Consider the following 20,234-nt stretch of genomic DNA (forward strand, 5'->3'; position numbering starts at 1 on the left):
TCAATATAGTCTGGTGTGGTAGACTACATAGATAAATGTCCTACTGTTTTACGATTGGTTCTAACTTGAAGGTTGTTATGTCATGGTGTTTTGTAGATAGTGTAGAGTAGTGGATCGTTGCGTAGGACCAAAAGCTTAACAACTTAATTTAAACCACTGGCACTACTAGTAAGTACCTCCAGGCCCAGGGAAAGGTCTACACGGGATCATCAAGACTCGGAATAGAAACCAGATCATAACCAGTCCAATCACCACCTCCACCCCGCCTCAAAATGAAGCATGAAACAAGATTCGAGTTCAAGTTTACTCATAGAATCAAATTGACTCATAAAAAACAAAACCAAACTCGAATACAAAAAGAGAAAAGAAAAAAAGAACCTCAAGCCCCCCTTCAATATTCAACTTCACTTCAACCCACCCCCTCAAGAACCCCTCGTATAATCCTGCCAAAGTTTCGAAAAAACCCCACCCTTAGCAGACTGCTCATTCCAACTCGCCCGTCGACCGGCCATATCCGAACCACCGCCCTCACGCTTCTGCGTCTGCAGGTTGGAGAATAGACCCGGACCGCCGTTTCCGGAGGCACTTGAGCGTCGGCGTTCGCTGACTGTTGGTGGGTTTGGGGTTTGGTTTTGAGTGTGTGCTGCGGCGGTGTCGGCGGCGGCGGTGGCGGATGTGTTTGAATTTGTTGAGCCGGTTGATTCCTGTGGTGATTGTTAGTATATACAAGTTATGGTGGTTTATTCACATGTTATAGTTATGGTTATGGTAAGGGGATATTATGTTATAGTTGGAATAGGGTGGGGTTCCCCAGGTTTAGGCGTGCTTGGCATGACTGGAGACCGAGAGACACCCCCAGAGAAAGGAAAAGGGAAGCTTACACGTCTGGCATTTAGATTGCTCATCATTTCAGGCGTTAGAGCCCAAGGGGCTCGTCCAGCGGGACCTTTCGCTCCGCCGGCGACCCAGGCGTTGTGGTGTTCGTGGCGATTGCCGGATGATCCGTGCCAGTGGCGGCGGGTATCGTCCGTCATTATGTATAGAGTAGTGGGTTGGGTGATTGTAGTGAATTTCTTAGATTTGTAGGTTAGTTGTATGTGAGAGGATGGGGTGTTTTTTAAAAAGGATTATGGAAGATCAGATGGGAGTAGTTGGGGACTTGAAGGGTAGACGAGTCGAAGACGTCATGGGGGATGGGTTTGGTATGCGGGTGCATCGGTGATGACGAGGCGGAGTTATCAAGCAGATGCATGGGATGGGATGGGATGGGATGGGAGGAAAACCAAGATTGGATTTAGTGAGTTATGAAATTGCAATATACATACAGGCCTGGTTCAAGATTTTGATGGAAGAATAAAGGGAACGTATCTCAGAACAAAACGTAGGATTCGAGAGGGGAAAGGCAGGCTTATAAATGGAGTCTCATTCAAGTGGTCGCGTGTTGCCTGGACTTTTGTTCTTCATTTAGCGAGCTCGGTGATTGGCAGGCAGAATACTCTCTTACCCCCCCAGAGGTACCACCGACCATACGGAGTCCCTCCACTCGCATACTTTCAGTACTCCGAGTTTCTGTCGATCCACTCGCCACCATGTCACTGTCAGTGGACTTTGGCCGAGCTACTACCCCACCGAGACCACAAACTCGCCAAAACCGAACCCCTACAGAACAGGAAATATTCGATCTTGAACTGCAAAGGATCGATAATGACCGTTTCAATCTTCCATATGCTATCCATCTCATCGGCTCCTCAGTCGCTGGAATTCGAAAAGTCATTACGCAGAAGTATGAAGATACTAAGCATGGCACCCAGTATTTGAAGTTCAGTAATATTCCGCCAAATATTGCTTCAAAATACATATCCAAAGGCTGCCGCCAGTCGTATGACGCCTCGTCGCGAATTTTAATCATTACGATCCCCGGGCGAATTCATAATTCGGCAGCTCTACACTTTGCCTTTGCGCTCCAAACGGCCATAGTTGAGGCAAATTTGGAAGATGAGACCCAAGCAACGGGCTCGGGTCGCGTGAAAGGCAATATGTGCTATAAAGAACCAGATGGCTCATGGATCCCATCAACTCCTCCTCCAACCGACGATACATGGCCTTCTATTGTAGTGGAAGTTGCATACTCTGAATCATCGCAAAGACTCCATCTTGACGCTAGCTGGTGGCTTGCGAACTCCCAGGGGGAGGTGAAAGTCGTGATTCTGATTTTTGTTGACCAAGAACGAGCGAAGCTCACTTTCGAGAGCATCATCAATTCGCAACCGATCATAACTCTGCGCAATGGCCGGCCCCGATTTCAGCCAGTTACACGCCAAAAAATTGAGGTTTCACGTCCTCCCGGTGGCTCAACAATGCCAGTCAGTTGTATGCCGGCCGAACCTCTGCATGTATCTTCCGAAGAACTACTCCGCCGTGCGCCCGTTCCGCCAGAAACTGACGCCGATATCTCGGTACAATCACTGATCAAAGTCGCAACAAAGATATGGAACATCCAGCATGTGTAGTTTATTTTCTCAAATACCTATGTATCTTTATCTTATGTTCTTTATCTGAATGGTGTTATTTTTTCTTTTCCTTCCGCGATACTACTTTGCTTGTTCGCTTGCTTCCCTCTGCTCTGGCCTGTTTTTCTATTTCATAACTGGTCACGCTCCCACTTATCTAGTGAACCTGAACCTTGAGCACCCCAGTCATTATGCATTATAGCAGCTCTGTGATTAGTTGATCCAGCATCCAGGTCTTGCTCCCGATACGGTGACTCGTAACTGGACCCTTAATGTGTGCTACATTATTGGCTGAATCCAGGATCTGGAATTAGACCGAGTTTCAGATCAACAGGTTATGTAGGTACATCCCTTCGTTGCTATTCGTGGTGGTGGATGTGTTTCCCTGTAGCTTGACGTAACTCGCGCAATGCGGGGAAAGCTCGATGGCAAATTGAGTTTATGTACTGGTACTTTTATTTAAATAGTAAATTGTATGTAAGAACAGGTACCGGTACCAGGCTATATTTTTTCTAGCTATCTTGCTCCCTTAGACAGCTGCATTTTGACAAGTGTTTCATCTCATCGACCTCTGCTTTCCAGTCGTTGCTTGCCATTGAAAATCATTTCAAGGCTACTTCGATAAGCCCGAGAGCATGGTTGCGGGAAAGCTTTCTGGGAGCCATGATGGTGTAAATGACTTATAGAGGAAGGAGAAGGTTGTCGATTAAGTAGAACTGCGAATTATGAGGCTGGTACGGAACAATTTGTGTGTGTGCAGTGTTTGCGCGCACACACGCGAGATTGAGAGATTGAGAAAGAGGCCAACACAGGTACTGAGAGCGAGCGAGCGAGCGAGCGTGAAAGTAAACAAGTGAAGAGAAGAGATCTTATAAGGTGGTTCACGCGTCTACAGCTGTACTCCGCGAGCAGGCTGATCATCGTGGAGCGCAGATTCTCGTTTTGCTGTGGGAGTTGTTGGCTGTTCCAATTCGAAAGTGGAAGCCCAAGATCCTACAACGATAAACCCAAGTGATGGCTCACGCAGATTGCTGAACGATAGAAAGTCGATGGATCGATGGACTGTAGAGTTAACCTGACGCCGTTGAAGACTTTTTAGCTTCTTTTCAGACTCCATTGTGGGCGGGTGATTTTCGATTAATGCATTCAACGCGAACTAGCCCTTCAATCCATGGATGCATAAGTAATTGCTTGCCAGAAATTAGAGGATTACCAAGCGTACACATGGCCGATAGTCACATTGTGAATTTCAATTCCTGCACACGAAGCTTGGAGTTGTTCTGGGTCCGCTGCTGCAAAATAATCTCTTTTTCTCTTTGCTTGGGGAGTAAACGAGGAGGGCCATTGTTTTGGACATTTGTAATGTCGCGCAGTGCGGGTCTTGACCCATGCGGAGAAGGCTGAGCTGGAGACCCCATCAAGTCTGTGAGTTGGTTAGCGAATGGATAACATCTGAAATTGGGACAGGGGATGAGTGTACCGCGAGGATTCCAATGTTGGAGTCCAGATTTGGTCCCATGTTAAGAGAAAGGAATGTTGCGTGTCCATTCAAGGTAGGCTATCGGTCTGTCGGTTCTGTTCCTATCTTCCTGAATTTGCGTCACAAGGTCCAGAGACAACATTCCTCGTCCCATAGCGGGCAACTTGAGGGCATTGTTGTTTAGACTGGCTTTGGTGAGTTGCTGGAGTGCTGAATTATGCCGCGGTTTCTGATATCGAATTTCCCATTCCCACACGGTGGGAGGAGATCGATGAAACGCTTCTTGTGATTCGCATTGTCATAAGCAGCACACTTGCTTCACTTCTATCTTCGCAGTAGCAGTTTTGACAAAGAAAAGGATTGGTAGATTGACGTAATCCTTCGACGTGTGGATGCTGCCGGTACCCTCGACAGGTATTGGGGAATTCTCGCGACTTTCGCGTCTAGCAGACGAGCCAGCTTCAGATCGGGGGTCGATTTGCGATATCTGGAGTCTAGGCATCTCTTGATGACGTTTGACCGGGGTTTAACACAGATCGTGGAAAGAGGAAACCGACGCCCTCAGTGCAGACAGGCACAATGAGTCCTGTGAATGCTATGGCAGAATTCTGGAAAGTTCTCGAGGAGCCAATTGGCAATTCTCTCTAGGGAGCATTCGAGAATCCCGACAAACATCACGTCGGATGTCATGGCTTGAAAGTCCTGAAATGCGAAGTCCAAATAACCTAGAGACAACGGAGAGGTCGGGGGCGTACATCTGCAGGAGTCAGCAGCTCGTTGGATCTCTTTGTTTGATCGTAGTAACTCCAGATGGCGGTTCAAGTTTGCCCCTGACAAGGAGGTGACCAGGAAAAGTATGAAGGAAGCGGACGGTGTCGTCGTTTGGGCTTGCTGGGATGTGGTTTCCGAGTTTACCGTTACTTGGAAAATGGGGAAGGCTCGATGGGAAGTTTTGATATACTGGTAGTCTTTATTGTCCATATTAGACTGTATGAACTAGCAGTAGCGGGTACCGGTAGTACCTGTCCGATATGGATATCATGCGGATTACAACTTGAAGCATCGCGATGATGCAAATCCAAATGGATATAAGGATAAACCTATTCTATGGTATCATTGCTATGCCAAGTAACTCGACTCTAGATCTATTTATATTGCACTACACTTACAACTTCGGCGTCGCCTGCCCCAAATCCGCCGCCCTGACAGCCTTCCAAACCCTGACACCCTCCTCCCACCTCGAATCGCGAGTAATTTCCACCTTTCCATCGACCCTCATCGTCCGCACGTCAAACCCACTAGTCCCCCACCCAAAATCGACCTGTCTATCATTCTGCACAAATCGCGCCAACGGCCCAATAAACGCATTGTGAGTAACCTTCTTCTCAGACTCCGTCAAAACATCCCCATTACCCCAGAACCATAGCGGATAATCCGAAGAATGCGTCACACCCCATTCAGCGGGCATTTTAGCCGCCATGCACGAGGCCATGAACTCGATCCGGTATCGGTATATCAGATGACTCGCGTCGACACCGGCTTTGTTCGAGGTTAGAGCGTGGATAAGTCCCCGCTGCATCTGATACACCTGCATATCGGCATAGATCTGGCCCCACGCGTCCACGTCCCAATTCTTACATCCCGCAGGCAGCTGGCCGGTCGGATAATGTAATGGCAGGACCGTGTCGACGACGTGTTCGGGGTAATCGGCAATGAGTCGAGTCCGTAGTGCGGAAAGGGTATTCGCCTTGGGAGGGAACCAGATAGCATACAGGTGGGACTCCTCGCTGCATTCGCCCAGCATCAGTCGGATATTCCGGGAGACGAGCTTGGCGGCGAAGTCGCCCTTGTCAAGGGAAGCGAAGAGGGAAGGCAAAATGAAGCCTCCATCTGTTGCTGGACGGAATTGGTGCACTTCGATGGTCTTTGTTGCGTCGAGGAGGGTTCTGGGCGGTAGGGCGCGGAGACGAGCGAGTTTCTCGGGCCCGCTGAGGGTTTGTGGGATTGATAGTGCTTCTAGGAGTTGGTTGAATTGGATTTGAGTTTCTGCTGGCCTCTTTGGTTGCACGGCCGGTGAATTGGAGAGCATTATTGCTTGGCGGACGATGATCTGATCATCCGGTTGGCGGAGGTCATAGGCGAGCTGGTGGAAGACTGAGTTTGCGCCAGCTGAGTAGCCCGAGATCGTGATGTTTGAGGCATTACCGCCGAAGAGGTGGATGTTTTCCTTCGTCCACTCGAGTGCAAGTCTCTGGTCCCAGAAGCCGTGGTTACCGACTGTCTCGCCAACCGCCGCGGCGTCCTGCTCCAGTTCGGACGAGTGTAGGAAGCCAAACAGATTGACACGGTAGGCAGGTAGCACAAGCACAGCTTTGAAGTCTGTCTCACCTAGAAGAGCAGCCGCATTGAAGCCGTTCGGTGAGCCAAATTGAAGCCAGCCGCCGTCTGAATCACGAGTGTTATTAGTGGTGTCCCGGCTTCAAGCTCATTGTCATGAGAGGGTCAACTTACGGATAAATACGAATACAGGCCATCCTCCTTTTGGCGGCGAGCCTGTTGGTACCCATATATTGGACTGGAAGCAATCTTCAGTCCATGCGTCTGGGTTCTCCGGCACAAGAGGCTCGAACGCGGGCTGTGGACACAAGCCGGCACCCTTATCACACTGACTCGGTGCCTGCGGCGTCCCATATCTGAATGATGCAGAAAGCCGACGCGCCCGACGCCAACGCTGCAATGGCGGAAGAGCATAGCGGACAGCGCCAAAGTAGTGACATAGATCTTGAGAGTTCGAACTGATGGTAAGACCCTGGATGGAACCGAGGGCACCGAGGGATTTCTGGACCGGACGAGTGGTTGTCTCCATTTTGTAGTGTTCTTTTCGATCGCAACCACCGAGTGATTGATCACGCAGGTTTCGCTAGAGTATGTTGTTGCAAGACAGAAGGAGCTCAATGGAACTTATTCAGCTAGAATAGCCAAGCCAGTCAAGTATTGGAGAATGGAAGATTGGGGTCGGGTAGGTCAGTTCCCGGTCCACTTATGGCGTTATCTCTAGAGGAATTGATTGCTTGTGCCCTTGAGGCTTGGGGGATGGGACGCTCTCCTTATCAATGCAGTGTCGGACTTGATTCCGCTGCACCCGCTCCACGAATTAGCTCGGGGAAGGTAAGATAATCATAGCCGAGATAAAAGGGACCCGGGCGTAGAAGAATAAAGTGGAGGATCTGATTGGTGATGGAGACGAGCAGATCGGCAATTGGGGGCGATTTGGGGGGGAAACCGACCGCCTCGTGGCTGCTTTGCGGGGGGGTTCGGAGGATCGGGGCTACTTCTGGTACCGACCGGGGTATGCAGAGACATTACTCGTATTACTATTCTCTGTACATGCAGATTCAGTGTCGACCGTTTACTATTAGCTTAATGGTAGAGGAATATTCATGCTCATTTAAATGTACATTGCACCCGATCTACATCGATTACCTTTGGATGATGCATATAGCGACTTATCCAAAGGTTTCTCTCCCCATTCTCCAGGTAGTCTATTTCTTCCTTAGTCGGCTCCCTTCCCATCGCTGAGTTCCGATGAGGGTACCGTCCAAATCGCTCAATGATAACCTTATGTCTCTTCTCAAAGTCCAACCCGTTACTGAGATACTCCGAAAGAGCATCCTTCTGACTCGAGAGAAAACTGTAGCACATCTTCTCATCTTCGTCAAGAGCTCTGATATCCTTCTGCAGGAGCTCCTCCATATCTTTCGCAGTATCCTCATGCACCTTGATGGCCTGCTCATGAACAGCAAGACTCTCTGAATGCATCAGGGGAAGATGGAACCAGAAGCGATATGCAAGGCGATATCTCATATGAGAGGACTGAACAGGCACGTCGGCTTTGATGCCACGCAGTGCAATCTCCTGCGCGAGCGGGTCGAACCGCTCAAAGACTAGCTTCGACTTGTCGCCGCGGTAGCAGTTCCGGGGTACTTGGTCCAGCAGGATTATCAGGCTGAGCCAGGTCAAGGGTGATTTTGAGTCAAAGGCATCAAGAATGTCCGTCGCAGATGCTCCGGAGGCGAGAATTGACTCCAGGGCTGGCTGGAACTGTGCACTGTGGGAGTATTTGTCAGCTGTGTTGAGGGTGCAGGACCAGGCTTGGAGACTCACACGCAGGCATTGTCGAATTCCTCGTCTTTCTTGAACCATTTCATCATTTCATCCATACCGGGGAGAATTAATGCATTCTCATTGCTGAAGTGAGAGAACCAGAAGTCGCAGACCTCGTCGAGGAGTGCAGGGGTGAGGGTCTTCTTGAGTTCTGAAGGGATACTCGCCATGGTGGGCAAAGTGGAATGGAATTGACGCAGATGAAGTTTCGGAGAAATAGCCTGCAGCTGAATCTGTCTGGTCGCCGGAATTCCAGATTGTATGGATATCAACCTCGTCTGCAGTACTGCGGGTCTGCGCGGGAAGCTCAATGGACAGATCTTTTTTGCGGGAAACTTTGCATTTTGTTAACATCTCGGCCTACGCGAGACTTGAAAGCACCCGGGAGACTGTCTACATACCCTGCTTGACCGTACCAGAGGGGACCAAGACATTGTGTTTTGTGAAGTGAATTGGTTCAAGTTGTCGTCGCGCTTTCGCATCATCGCGGTATCCACACGTGATGCCAAGACCGGAGAAAGTATATATTTTTGACATCTGGGCAACTTTAGAAATCCTGAATATTCTATTTGATCAGGAGGTTCCGCGCTTACTCAAGTAGCCCACAGGCCTCTCAGTCACCTTCCAACGTTGACAGCAAGGACTCGGACTCCGATCCTCGGATTACGACACCGTGACCTTGGCATTACTCTAGGGATCCCAAACAGAACCAAACACGGAAAATACCTTCTTTATTTCCCTTTCAATCGCTCGAACTCCTCGTGAACAATACCCGGAAGCTCATCCTCTAGAGATGGACCACGGGGCTGCCAGCCGAGAAGTGAGCGAGCCCGACTCGCACGACAACGCATGTTATATGCCCAACTCGTTGCCTCGAAGCCAGCCAATTCCTGAGCTGAATCCATCTCCAGCGCTATTTCCTTGGGTTGAATCTTCAGAAAACCCCTTTCGAGAGCTATTTCACCAATTGAATGAGCCATTTCACCCCAGCAATGCTCACCCTCTTCAACAAGATAGTAGGCCTCAGGACCCCAGATAGTCCCATCGCCTTCTCCCCGCAAGGCGACCTCGAAGAAATGCATAAAAAGAGACGTCACACTGTGAATGTGAATGTTCGACCCAATTGCTTGACCCTTACCAATGATGGGGATCTGGCTATTTTCAAGAATAAATTTCGACATTTCGTACACTTGTCTGCTTCGTTGGTAGCAAGGGCCTCTTCCTTTGCCTGGAGTGATTGGTTAAAAACATATAAATTTCCCCTTCCCCATAGCTCGACACCAGAAAAAGACATACCGTAGACAGTGGTTGGGGCAATAACTGCCGTTCTGAGAGTGGTTGGCGATACTGTGCCCGCCTTAAGGACTGCCTTGTCAACAACCTTGTGAAAGGCATGGTCGGGAAACGAGAGAATCTCTTGGATATCTCGCAGATCATCGTAAATTATTTCACTCCGCTCTCCGTATATTTTGTTCTCGGTGTCGTGGAAAGACAAAAGACCAGCTCCACTCGTGTGCAGCCAGTATACCGGTCGGTCCGGGCTATGGCCCTGGATTGCGCCTTTGGCGATTGCCCGGGCTGCAGGTAGGTGGTCTGCAGCGTCGGCAGTATCTAGAAAGAAAAGTTTGAATATTGTTAGTCAAAGAGCAGTTTATTGTGCCACACTTCGTTCGAGGCACGGTATTGAAGCTTCTAACTTCATTGGGCGGGGTTTTTACGGATAATGATGTCCGCTCTGGCACTTTCTCCAGTAAGGAGCTCGCTATTATCCAGATCCCCTTGGATCACACTGACGCCAGGATAGACTTTTTGTATTTTTTGTCCGCTTTCCTGACTGCGTACGAGTACTCGGTAGCTGTGGTCGGGGTATTTGGCGATTAACTCGGACAAGATATCCCCGCCAATATACCCGCTCGCGCCGGTGCTGCTGCTGGATCAATATCTGTGCATTTAAAACGATGTCAGATAACTCACATAAATACACTCTTCATACTCAGACTTTTGGTATTCGCTCGAGAAAAACTGAAGCAACTTGAGTGTTGTTGACAGACCAAGGGAGTTGGTCTAAGGCTGTTTGTTGTCCTACTATTTGTCAGCCGTAAGCATGCATATGACGTCAGTTGGGAGCTCAGTGAAGCATCATTCAAATAATAAAATAGATATTGATAAAATAATAAAATTCTGAATATTGAAATGCGCTGATCTAAAACGTGGAGTGGTATTTTGGTAGCCAACTCAAAGGCCTGCCAGCATTTCTGAAACATAACGTTATGCTGGCGCTCGGGCGGTGCCTTACATTCCACCTCCGTCCAATCAGGTCTACTTCCAGATCAAATACGCTGCAGAACTAACAAGATGCTAAGGTATTTGGTTAGCTCAATTCTCATTCATTCATGAGAATTTGCATTCGCATAACCCGTACCTCGCCGACTTAGAATCTAACGTTATGTAAAATTCGCCTATAAAGAATCGGTTCTACATTGATGTAGATTTCAGACTAAACAATCATACGAGCAAACCAAGATCATCAAGGCCACCAAATTATTTGTCACAACATGTCTGGCAGCAACTACTCCATCCACTCCATTGTCGCCGCATATGGCCTAGGCCTTGCCCCCCCATAACTACTATCTTATCAAGATGATGGCCAACGCACAGGGCCAATCAAGCAACATCTTGTGAGTCGCAAGGTCTCAGTATCCAGCTAAACTCTACTAATATTTTCAGACCACGAGAGAACTTGACAAACCTGAAAGGCAAGATCTCCACTCAAGTCTGGGATAAACTCGCCCGGGCCAGAGGCGCACATCTAAACGCGATGGAAGGCCTCCCAATGTTTGCTGCTGCAATGGTAAGAGATCTTCTTCTATTTTGCTGGGGAACGAAATATGTCACATTGTACTAACTACTATGGTACTAGTTGGCGGGAAATCTGGCTAAACTCCCGGCCAAAGATCTCAACTACATGGCTCTTGATTATCTTGCCGTGCGGGTACTGTACACCGCGGTGTACATGGGAGGAAAATCCGAGCTGGGGAGCTATCTCCGCACTGGTATTTGGGCTTGGAGTATTTCCATTCCGATTTGGGTTCTTATTCGCGCGGGAAAGGCTGTAAATGCTGGTGATCCTCTTTGAACGAGTCGTTGCTGGGGTAGCTACTAGTTTCTTGTGTAGGTAGACGTTTGTTTAGTTCTGGACTTTGCACCTTTCGAGTTAAAGTTATTTAAAAAAAGAATTGTTTAATCAACTCGGTGAAATCGATTATGCCTTAATCGCCAACCTTGTTTTGCCTCTGTTTTTCCTAGATCGATTACTTTCCCTCAATCACCCCCGTGTCAAATGCCCACCACCACCGCTCAAAAACAAGTTGGCCTATCTCCCATGTCCCTGGTTCAAACGGATTCTGTCCGGTGATCGTCACACCTTCACCACTGTCATCCTCCATGTCGTAAACAAATCTTACAAGACCCATAGGGTCCTGTGCATTGCCAGGCCGCATTTGTACAGGGAGATGAAAAACTTGTATTAATTTGTCCCGGGTACTGGGCCAAGGTAGCAGGTCCAATAATGGATGGTGGGCGATCGAACGTTGGGTCCGAGTTGGCTGTAAATGTAAGGGGAGCTCGGTGGGATCGACTTGTGAGCTGGAGTTGGTGGGCGACGGCCCTGAAGTTGACAAGCCAGACTCTAGGGCTGGAGGTGAGAGGGAAGTGTCAGAGCTGCTTGAGGATGATGGTTGATAGAATGGGCTTATTGCCGCAATGTCCCAGATAATGTCAGAAACTTTGAGCTGGACAGCAACTCTCATAGCGGCGTTGAGAAGGGTGAGAGATGGGACCTCGAGGGTGTGGTCATCTGGAAAAGTGAAGAAAGTGGTGTCGTAAGCTTGAAGCTCTTCGGAGATGTCGTGGCCACCTCCTGTAATCCCTGGAAGTCCACTTGAAAGTTGCTCATCATGTTCGCTCAAACTTCCGGGATTTGGCTCAAGTTCAAGAGCTGGCATGTCAAATAAGGACCCAAAGGCGTCTGTTTCAGAAAGCATAAGGCTTTTCCATGCCTCTGAGTCATCGTGTTCTGCTGTGACTGACGGGAGATCTTGGTTTGAGGGCCCGGATGAGTCTGAGATTGGTAGGATGAATGGCGTAATTTCTTTGGCAGTTTGATGATACTCTTCAAACGATGCGGGTGAGTACGAGAAGGACAGTTGGCCTAACGACTGGCCCTGGTGTTCCAAAGTCGACGTGGGTGTGGCAGAAGCATCCCCGGCTTCGGGAGAGATTGTCATCGACAAAGATGGTATCTTGACAGGGCTATTTGCTCGATATTCGAGAGCTTGTAGGCGCTCCCTCTTCTTTTTCCCTATGTCATCTAGTAAGTACATATTCGACAAGGCTGAAAGATAATATACTGTATCTTCGCTGCGCTAGGACATTTAGCACACGCTTGCGCTCCGCAGCATCCTCATCCAGCGTGGGAGGCACCAGAGTCTTCGTTGCGGCTTTTCTGGTCATTAGGTAGAGACTTTCTTCAAAGTTTAAAAGTTTGAAAATATAAAGTAGCCGGAGTCGATGGTAATGCGGTGGTAGATGAACGGGTGTCGCCCACTGAGGTTCGCCACGGAGTTGCTGCGTCGAAGGGAGCTTGGCGCTCGTATTTGAACCACGACTTACCTTGCCTTTCATAGCTCCCAGGCCGTTTTGTGGAATTTTCCTATTCTATTGTCAGTTTTCAAGAATTTGATAGAAATGGGATAAAAGTAATAAAGCTTTTGCTTGAGAGTGTTCTTCTAGGATTGTATATGTGGATGCACGATGGGGGTTGAGACTCACTGGCATTTTTTGGTCCTTGCTCTTGGGGAAAGCATTCATGTAGTCGACATAAATCTCGATGTAAGCCCCATTCTTGCGCTTGTAGACACAAAGATCTGTCTCCAAGAGTTCGAACCCTATTTGAGAGCTTTCTGCTAGCATACTCAAACAGACGGCAAGTTATAAAAAATAATAGCATAGCCATACTAGCTGATAGTGCCAGAAATAGTACTACTAGTATACGTATAGGTATTCTATCTTCAATTTTGACAGCGAATCAGACTTTAAGTACGCAGCAAGCTCTTCCTAAATTCCCCACACATCCGAGTGATTTCTAAAAAGGAACTTGAAGTTGATGAATGGTTTCGGCAGGGATTGTAGTGATTGTTTCCATCTCTTTGTCTCCGCCTTGGCAACTCCAACTCCGCCCCACCTCTGCACATCCACCAACATCCTCCTCATCAATCCCAACCACTTTGCCGCCCTCAAGGCAAGCAGCAATTAAAAACAGCCAAAAAGGAAAGTTGTTACTGTATACAACCACTTTACAGCCCACCAGCCTCCATCGCAAAGGAAAACATATCCATCGCCACGAAACACTATCTGCCCCTCATTTTCTGCAGCAGTTGACAGCCAACCCACTTGCTTCAAGCCGCATCAATGGCAGAAGGAAAATACGCCAACGACCCGGAATGGGAATCCATCACACCCATCCAGCTTGACGATGGCTCTGACTCCGGCGCAATGCCCCTGGCATGCATCGCCTATCCATCCGAGTACCTCGAGGCAACCTCGTACCTGCGCGCCGTCATGGCCGCGAATGAGATGTCGGAGCGCGCTTTGCGATTGACTGAAGATGTCATCTCCCTTAACCCCGCCCACTACACTGTGTGGTAAGTGTTTCATTCCGGGAAAGCTTTTTTTTTTACAGTTCATTCTCTGCTAACACGAGCAAGGATCTACCGCGCCAAGATCCTATTCGCCTTGGAAAAGGACCTCCTGGAAGAACTAGAGTGGCTCAATGGCGTTTCTCTAAAGTATCTCAAAAATTATCAAATCTGGTACGTAAAATTGGAGTACTGGAAGGTCCCCGTAGGAGATCTCCGAGATCTCCATTATCTTCTTCCCCTCTCTACCGGAGACATTTGCTTCGGCACTTGAACTCCAGCAGCAGCAGCAGCAGCAGCAGCAGCAGCAGCAGCAAAGCTAACCCAAACCCCACAGGCACCACCGCCAAGTCCTAATGGCCTCAAAAGCACACTTCCCAACAATCCCCACCAAAGAACTAGACTTCCTAATGGAAATGTTCGCCCAAGACTGGAAAAACTACCACGTCTGGACATACCGCCACTGGCTAGTCCGAAACTTCAAGCTATGGGATTTACCCCGCGAACTGGAAGACGTAGAATCACTCATAAAAGCCGATGTCCGCAACAACTCCGCCTGGAATCACCGGTACATGCTTCGATTCGGACCGCGCGAGGACGCGCCCGCTGCGGGGATGGCGAATGCGGGTTCCTCTGCGATGAGTGCGGATGAGAAGGGCGTTTTGACTGTTGTTGATGAGGACCTTGTTGATGCGGAGTTGGAGTTTGCTAAGGCGCAGATCGTCCGGGCGCCGGAGAATCGCTCGGCTTGGTGGTATGCTCGTGGTGTGTTGAGGGCTGCTGGGAGGGGGGTTGGGGAGTGGGAGCGGTTTGCGGGGAAGTTTGTTGATGCTGGTTCTGGGGAGGTTAGGAGTAGTCATGCTGTTGAGTGGTTGGCGGATGTTTATGCTCTGGGTGAAGGGGAGAAGGCTGTTGAGATGTTTACGCTTTTGAAGGAGAAGTATGATCCTATTCGGAAGAATTATTGGGATTATCGGATTCAGCAGGTTGTTGTATGAGAAGTATCGGGATGATGTTGGGATAAATTTATGAATTGAAAACTTTGAATATGATTGCAAATGAGTTCCATTAAAGACCTTCTTTTTTCTAAAAACGATATGCAGTGTGATCCTGTATGCAAGCATCCCCAGGGAGAGACGGAAATGAAAATGAAACATTTGACAAAAAGAAAAGAAAAAGGAAAGCCATGAAGTAAAGTGAAGTAAAAACAAGAAAGGTGGTGTATCTCAAAACAAAAAGCAAAGATCTTTGTAAATCATCATCATAATTAAACCCATCCTTGAGCCAACATATCGCGGTATTCGGTTGCCATCCCGATGGTCACATTACTTCCACCACAAACAACAATAACAACACGGCTTTGTTCATTCAGGTCAGGCACAAGTTGCTTCAACTTGGACTGAATTTCGGGGGTCGACGAGGTGAGCTGGGAGACCTCCGCCTCCGCCTCCGGGTCAGTCTCGTTATCCGTCGATGAGTATCGGTCATCCCCGTAACCTTCATCACGCTGCTCACCGGCAGGACCAGGACCCCTCTTGCGCTTCTTAGAGCTTTGGCCCCCAGCCACGGGGCTCGCCGAAGCGGCGGTGGTGGCGGCGGCTTCAGCAGCAGCAGTGTAAGCATCGCCGACGGCCGCCTCGACACAGACACCGCAAGCAAGCTCGACGAGGAGGCGCTCATCATCTGCGAGGCGGAGGACGCCTCGAGCGGCCTCAGCGTCTGTGAGAACGGTGCTGTGGACCTTGATTCCGGGAGGGGGAGCGACGGCGTATTGGAAGGTGGTTTCCGACACTCGGATGGCTCCGAGAGAGGTGGCTTGGGAGGTGATCTTAGGGAGAGAGACAAGGGTGTTCTTTGCGATGGCGGCGGCGAGCGAGTCGGTGCCGTCCGTCTCAATAGCGAGAAGGTGAATGGGGCGTGGCTTGGAAGATGTTGGACGAGTGTAGGTTTCCGATTCGGCGTTCGAGACGTCCATATAGCAGTGACCAGTGCTGGATTGGCCATCTTGGGTAATTGCCTTCTGGGATCGTCGCTTCTCGAGGCCCATGACCAGTCCGTTGAGGAGACCGCCACCTCCGACACTGCAGAGAATGGCATCCAGAGGAAGTGCCCGCCCGCGGTAAACTTCCTCTTCATCGGTGTTGGCAGCGACGGGGAGTTGCTTCTCCAGCTCGTCGATGATGGTGCTGTTTCCTTCCCAGATGGGCTCGTTGTCGAAGGGGTGAAGGGCGATGTTGGCAACTTCGGGATCTTCCTCGGAGCGTTGCTTCATGATAGTCTCCTTCATATAGGAGCCCGCCTCGAAGAAGTTGTCACCGTGACGAAGGACATCCGCAGCGCCCGCGGAGTGCAGCTTCTCAACCATCAGGGGTTTGGTAGATAGAGGCACCACAACAGTGCAAGGGTAGCCCAGGCTGCGAGCAGCACAGACAGCTGCCAGACCAGCATTTCCACCGGAAGAGGCGTAGAAGTGGACTCGACGGTTGGCGTATTCGGGTTTGCGAAGATGGGATAGAATCTGGTTGCCCATCGCACGAGACTTGAAAGAACCACTGGGCTGGACATTCTCCAGCTTCAGGAAGATACGGCATCCAGCCGCCCGGGAAAGGTTGGCGGACTCGACGAGGGGAGTCTCAATCCATGGTGTTTTGAAGGTCGGCTTGTAGTCCTCGGCGGAAGGCATGATGCTCCCCATTTTGTTGAAGTTGGGGAGGAACAACCGGGTGGAAAAAAAAGGACTCGAGAATTCGATCTGTAGAAGGGACACAGATAGTGTCAAATATCCAAGACAATGATCCAAAAATAGGAATTTGTTTGGGTGAAGTAGATAAAGATGTTACACGGCCGATGAAGCTGTGAGATAAGATGGGAGGAGAGGGGAGAAGAAGGGAGAAAAAGAAGAGCAAGGACGAGGTTGCAGACAAGTAAATCACCTTTAAACAATGAATAGAATTCCAGGTAGTATACAAATAATACACGGTGTTTTGATATACAATGGCGAGCCCTAAGGTTCTCAGGGTTGGTTTTCCGACGGGAAACGGGAGTAAGTTTCCCGTCCCGTCGACGCCGGGGGAAATTGATAGTAGACCTCCACGTCCACCTTGGGGCATCCACGGTTCTGGCCCATTCTTTCCCGTTGATAACCTTGCGGGCGGCGCCAATCACGGACCCATCGGTGATGACATTATAGGGTAATCGGTCAAACCTGGCCAAAGATAGTGTAGTAGACCCGGGAAATCTTCTCGATGGAGTTGTTGCGCCTGGGCGGAGACGTTGCAAATCTTTATTCAGATGGGTCACACTGTGGGCCATGATTGGCTTGCAGGGTATTCTTCTTATCAAATCGAATGTTCCTCCCACGCAATTTTTAGTCCTCCGTGAGGAGGGGAAGGAAAAGATAGCCCTTCTGGACATTCTGACCGTAATCTTGGTCCGAGCCATAGACCGCTGCTGCAAAGGACCGCTTGGACGGATTGGACGTGTCTACGCGAAGCATTTCAAGCAGTTCCTGTGACTTTCCAGGCATGAACGGCTGCAGGAGAATGGCGCTGATACGAAGTGATTCCGCCACGTTGTAGAGAACCCATCGATGATCCGGGGTTTTCCACGGCTCCGCCGCGTGGAAGTATTTGTTAGTCTGATCGGAGGCGAAAAAAAAGGTTACTACTTGGCTCCGATAGTCTTAGGTGCGGGGAGAGGGGGCAATGGTTCTCCATACCTTTTCGATTATGCTCATAATTTCTTGTAGCGCGGCACGGGGGTTCAAGCCGGTCATCTGCTCGGCAACCCTCGGGGGCGCTTGCACTAACATGATCTGGTGTTCCACATCGGCTGGGGATGGGGCTGGGAGCTTATTAGATGTGGCGGCTTGGATATACGAGCCCAGCTGCCCCTTCGCAACTCCAATGGTGCGACTGGCGAGATTGCCGATTCCCCCTTGCAGCCATTTCTTGTAGTCACGCGTGATGAAGGAATTATCGTAATCGGCGTCGTTGGCGAGGCCGCCCTGGTAGGCCAGGAAGAATCGCATGCCGTCCACTCCGAACCGGTCAATGGCGAAGAACGGGTTCACCACATTGCCCGTAGATTTCGACATTTTCTCGCGATTCATTGTCCAATGCCCGTGCACGAGGACGTTCCGGGGCAAGGGTAGGTCCAGGGCCATGAGGAAGGCAGGCCAATAGACGCAGTGGAACCTAAGCTGATCAGCTGCAAGTCGGGATGGGTTGGGTCATAGCGTGCGCCTACCGAACGATGTCCTTTCCGACTACGTGAACATTTGCTGGCCAGATTGATGTCTTTTCCTGCCCCGGGGGGAAAGGATATCCTGCTCGGGTCAGATAATTGACGAGCGCATCCAACCAGACATAGATGGTCTGCGTATCATCGCCGGGAACCGGGATACCCCAGGTCAGGCGCTCCGCCGGCCGAGAAATTGACAAGTCTTGCAACCCGGAAGAAACCGACTGGATCAGTTCAGTTGCATATGTTGAAGGTGTGATGAAAGAGTCGGATCTCTGATACAACTCGAGGAGACGGTCCTTGAAGGCTGAAAGACGGAAGTGATAGTTAATTTCAGACGACCACTCAACCTCTTTTCCTGTTTCGATCGACACCATGCGTTTTCGGCCTGTTGATGGATCGAGGGAGTTTTGTACTTGTGTTTGCGGGTAGAATGTTTCATCGCTGACCGAATACCATCCCTCGTGCTTGGAGGTGTAGATATATCCCCGGTGTTTCAGCATTTCCTGTGACTCGTTAGATTGACCCATCGCCCAAGTCTACAGGATCGCCCAACATACCCAGAAATATTGAACAGCCTCGCGATGTTCCGGATCTGTTGTTCGAATAAAATGGTCATGGCTAAGGTTCGCAGCCTTCGCAAGAGACTTTTTTTATCTTCGTTAGCATGCGATACGAGTCGTCTTCAGCGTCACTAGGTATGCATACCTCGAAGGTTCGGCAGTTCATGTCGCAAAATGCTTGGGTATCCATCCCAGCTTCGAGAGCGGCTCGTTGAATCTGCCGATAATGTCAATAGATGACCCACGAGCTGATGCAAACGTGCAATCCGTATATCCTGTTATAGTCTCACCTTCATTCCATGTTCGTCTGTGCCGGTCAACAATTGGGCATCGTTGTCGCCGAGGAGGACCTGCCATCGCTTCAAGATATCGGCCATGACCATGGTGTATAGATGGCCGACATGCGGTGCTAGTAGAGAAGACAGCGTTAGGCTCGGCCTTTTTGGAATGGTTCTGTATGTATATCTGGGAAACTGTACCGGCATTGACGTAGAAAATTGGCGAGGTGACATAGTATGGTTTCTTGGGGGTGTTCGTGGTCGGAGTTGTCGCGACTCCGCGGCGCAGAGGTAGAGGCCGAGCACTCCCAACTCTGCAATTCGAGCAAGTCCACGGTCGGACATTGAAAAGCTGCGTAGCCCTGGAAAGGGAACGCAGGGGCATTCTGGAGGCCATGATGGTTGTAGAGGAAAGAAGCAATGAGGCATCGGAGGGCGCATGTTATTCCGCATCGCCGGATGGTCCAAGCTCCACTCCGCAATCTTTTTCTCTTTCACTTGAGACTCTCTTTCATCATCCAACCTTCGAACACCTCTACCTTTCTTTGCCAGGACTCTCCCCTTGGATAAAAGCGCCTTTCTAATTCTTGACCCGTGTACTTTTTCTATTTACATAACCCCAAGACCCGCCTCCTGCGATCCTGCGATCTCGCGACCCTCTCTCGACTACACCAACCACAGTCGCAATGGCTACTGCTACAGACGATACCCTGACCAAAGTGTCCACTGAAGGTTCGTCAGATTCGTCTTGAGCCCATATTGGGCTTTATAACTGATGTATCTTCCCTAGGCGCCACTGAATTCATCCAATCCTTCTACGTCGCACTTCAATCAAACCGCCCGTCAATCGAATTGTACTACGCCGCACAACCTACAACCATCCTCTTCAATGGAAACCAAGTAGCAGACGGAGCTGCTGTTCAAGAAATCTTCACGAATCAGATGCCTACCGCGAAATACGAGGCCCAGTCATATGACTGCCAAATCATCAACCGCGCATACCCCTCCACCACACCCAACGGCCTCAAGCCTCCCTCCGAGATGACCGTCAAGGACATGTCCATCTTGGTGATGGTCAGTGGTCATGTTCGATACGGTGACGGCTCTGACCTACCTCAGCGTGGCTTCAGCGAAACCTTTGTGCTGATCCCGAACCAGACTTCGGATAAGGGCAAGCGCCGCAAGGAGTGGCTCATCCAGAGCCAAAACTTCCGACTAGTGGTATGATCTTGATTCGTGCTGAACTTGCACTCGCGCGAAAAAGAACAAGAGGAAGAGGAAGAGCTTGCTAGGTCGAAGGT

At 49.8% G+C, this 20,234-nt stretch overlaps 11 protein-coding genes across 11 annotated transcripts; 4 read left to right on the top strand and 7 right to left on the bottom strand.

The window, feature by feature from the left end:
* Nucleotides 1–422: 422 nt before the first annotated feature.
* On the bottom strand, nt 423–1,034 carry N7481_000638 (uncharacterized protein; the record flags this gene model as incomplete). The annotated part of the gene is made up of 2 exons (XM_057259857.1): nt 423–704; nt 882–1,034. The coding sequence occupies 2 exons, from the start codon at nt 1,032–1,034 to the stop codon at nt 423–425; spliced, it is 435 nt and encodes a 144-aa protein (XP_057127689.1).
* Nucleotides 1,035–1,589: 555 nt separating this feature from the next.
* On the top strand, nt 1,590–2,510 carry N7481_000639 (uncharacterized protein; the record flags this gene model as incomplete). Its single annotated transcript, XM_057259858.1, has 1 exon — nt 1,590–2,510. One exon carries the CDS (start codon nt 1,590–1,592, stop codon nt 2,508–2,510), a length of 921 nt encoding a protein of 306 aa, XP_057127690.1.
* A 2,645-nt stretch (nt 2,511–5,155) lies between these two features.
* On the bottom strand, nt 5,156–6,856 carry N7481_000640 (putative carboxylesterase; the record flags this gene model as incomplete). Its single annotated transcript, XM_057259859.1, has 2 exons — nt 5,156–6,435; nt 6,502–6,856. The coding sequence occupies 2 exons, from the start codon at nt 6,854–6,856 to the stop codon at nt 5,156–5,158; spliced, it is 1,635 nt and encodes a 544-aa protein (XP_057127691.1).
* Nucleotides 6,857–7,473: 617 nt separating this feature from the next.
* N7481_000641 (DUF924 family protein) lies at nt 7,474–8,508 on the bottom strand (the record flags this gene model as incomplete). The annotated part of the gene is made up of 3 exons (XM_057259860.1): nt 7,474–8,098; nt 8,155–8,375; nt 8,428–8,508. Coding segments are annotated over 3 exons (927 nt in total), but the record flags the coding sequence as incomplete, so codon positions are not given.
* A 377-nt stretch (nt 8,509–8,885) lies between these two features.
* Nucleotides 8,886–10,145, bottom strand: N7481_000642 (uncharacterized protein; the record flags this gene model as incomplete). The annotated part of the gene is made up of 4 exons (XM_057259861.1): nt 8,886–9,382; nt 9,451–9,765; nt 9,873–10,084; nt 10,129–10,145. The coding sequence occupies 4 exons, from the start codon at nt 10,143–10,145 to the stop codon at nt 8,886–8,888; spliced, it is 1,041 nt and encodes a 346-aa protein (XP_057127693.1).
* Nucleotides 10,146–10,794: 649 nt separating this feature from the next.
* On the top strand, nt 10,795–11,290 carry N7481_000643 (uncharacterized protein; the record flags this gene model as incomplete). Its single annotated transcript, XM_057259862.1, has 3 exons — nt 10,795–10,832; nt 10,882–11,005; nt 11,075–11,290. 3 exons carry the CDS (start codon nt 10,795–10,797, stop codon nt 11,288–11,290), a joined length of 378 nt encoding a protein of 125 aa, XP_057127694.1.
* Nucleotides 11,291–11,465: 175 nt separating this feature from the next.
* On the bottom strand, nt 11,466–12,536 carry N7481_000644 (uncharacterized protein; the record flags this gene model as incomplete). The annotated part of the gene is made up of 1 exon (XM_057259863.1): nt 11,466–12,536. One exon carries the CDS (start codon nt 12,534–12,536, stop codon nt 11,466–11,468), a length of 1,071 nt encoding a protein of 356 aa, XP_057127695.1.
* A 1,087-nt stretch (nt 12,537–13,623) lies between these two features.
* Nucleotides 13,624–14,848, top strand: ramB (bifunctional protein farnesyltransferase/protein geranylgeranyltransferase; the record flags this gene model as incomplete). Its single annotated transcript, XM_057259864.1, has 3 exons — nt 13,624–13,856; nt 13,920–14,024; nt 14,188–14,848. 3 exons carry the CDS (start codon nt 13,624–13,626, stop codon nt 14,846–14,848), a joined length of 999 nt encoding a protein of 332 aa, XP_057127696.1.
* Nucleotides 14,849–15,117: 269 nt separating this feature from the next.
* Nucleotides 15,118–16,545, bottom strand: N7481_000646 (putative L-serine dehydratase; the record flags this gene model as incomplete). Its single annotated transcript, XM_057259865.1, has 1 exon — nt 15,118–16,545. One exon carries the CDS (start codon nt 16,543–16,545, stop codon nt 15,118–15,120), a length of 1,428 nt encoding a protein of 475 aa, XP_057127697.1.
* A 672-nt stretch (nt 16,546–17,217) lies between these two features.
* Nucleotides 17,218–19,330, bottom strand: N7481_000647 (methionine--tRNA ligase MSM1; the record flags this gene model as incomplete). Its single annotated transcript, XM_057259866.1, has 7 exons — nt 17,218–17,487; nt 17,569–18,046; nt 18,099–18,598; nt 18,653–18,739; nt 18,801–18,872; nt 18,946–19,064; nt 19,135–19,330. 7 exons carry the CDS (start codon nt 19,328–19,330, stop codon nt 17,218–17,220), a joined length of 1,722 nt encoding a protein of 573 aa, XP_057127698.1.
* A 289-nt stretch (nt 19,331–19,619) lies between these two features.
* On the top strand, nt 19,620–20,160 carry N7481_000648 (putative nuclear transport factor 2 domain protein; the record flags this gene model as incomplete). The annotated part of the gene is made up of 2 exons (XM_057259867.1): nt 19,620–19,665; nt 19,724–20,160. 2 exons carry the CDS (start codon nt 19,620–19,622, stop codon nt 20,158–20,160), a joined length of 483 nt encoding a protein of 160 aa, XP_057127699.1.
* Between the last annotated feature and the right edge of the window lie 74 nt (nt 20,161–20,234).

This window comes from Penicillium waksmanii (assembly GCF_028829765.1).
Source record: "Penicillium waksmanii strain IBT 27052 chromosome Unknown utg000001l:1.0-4852451.0:1.0-4856178.0, whole genome shotgun sequence".
Taxonomy (NCBI): domain Eukaryota; kingdom Fungi; phylum Ascomycota; class Eurotiomycetes; order Eurotiales; family Aspergillaceae; genus Penicillium; species Penicillium waksmanii.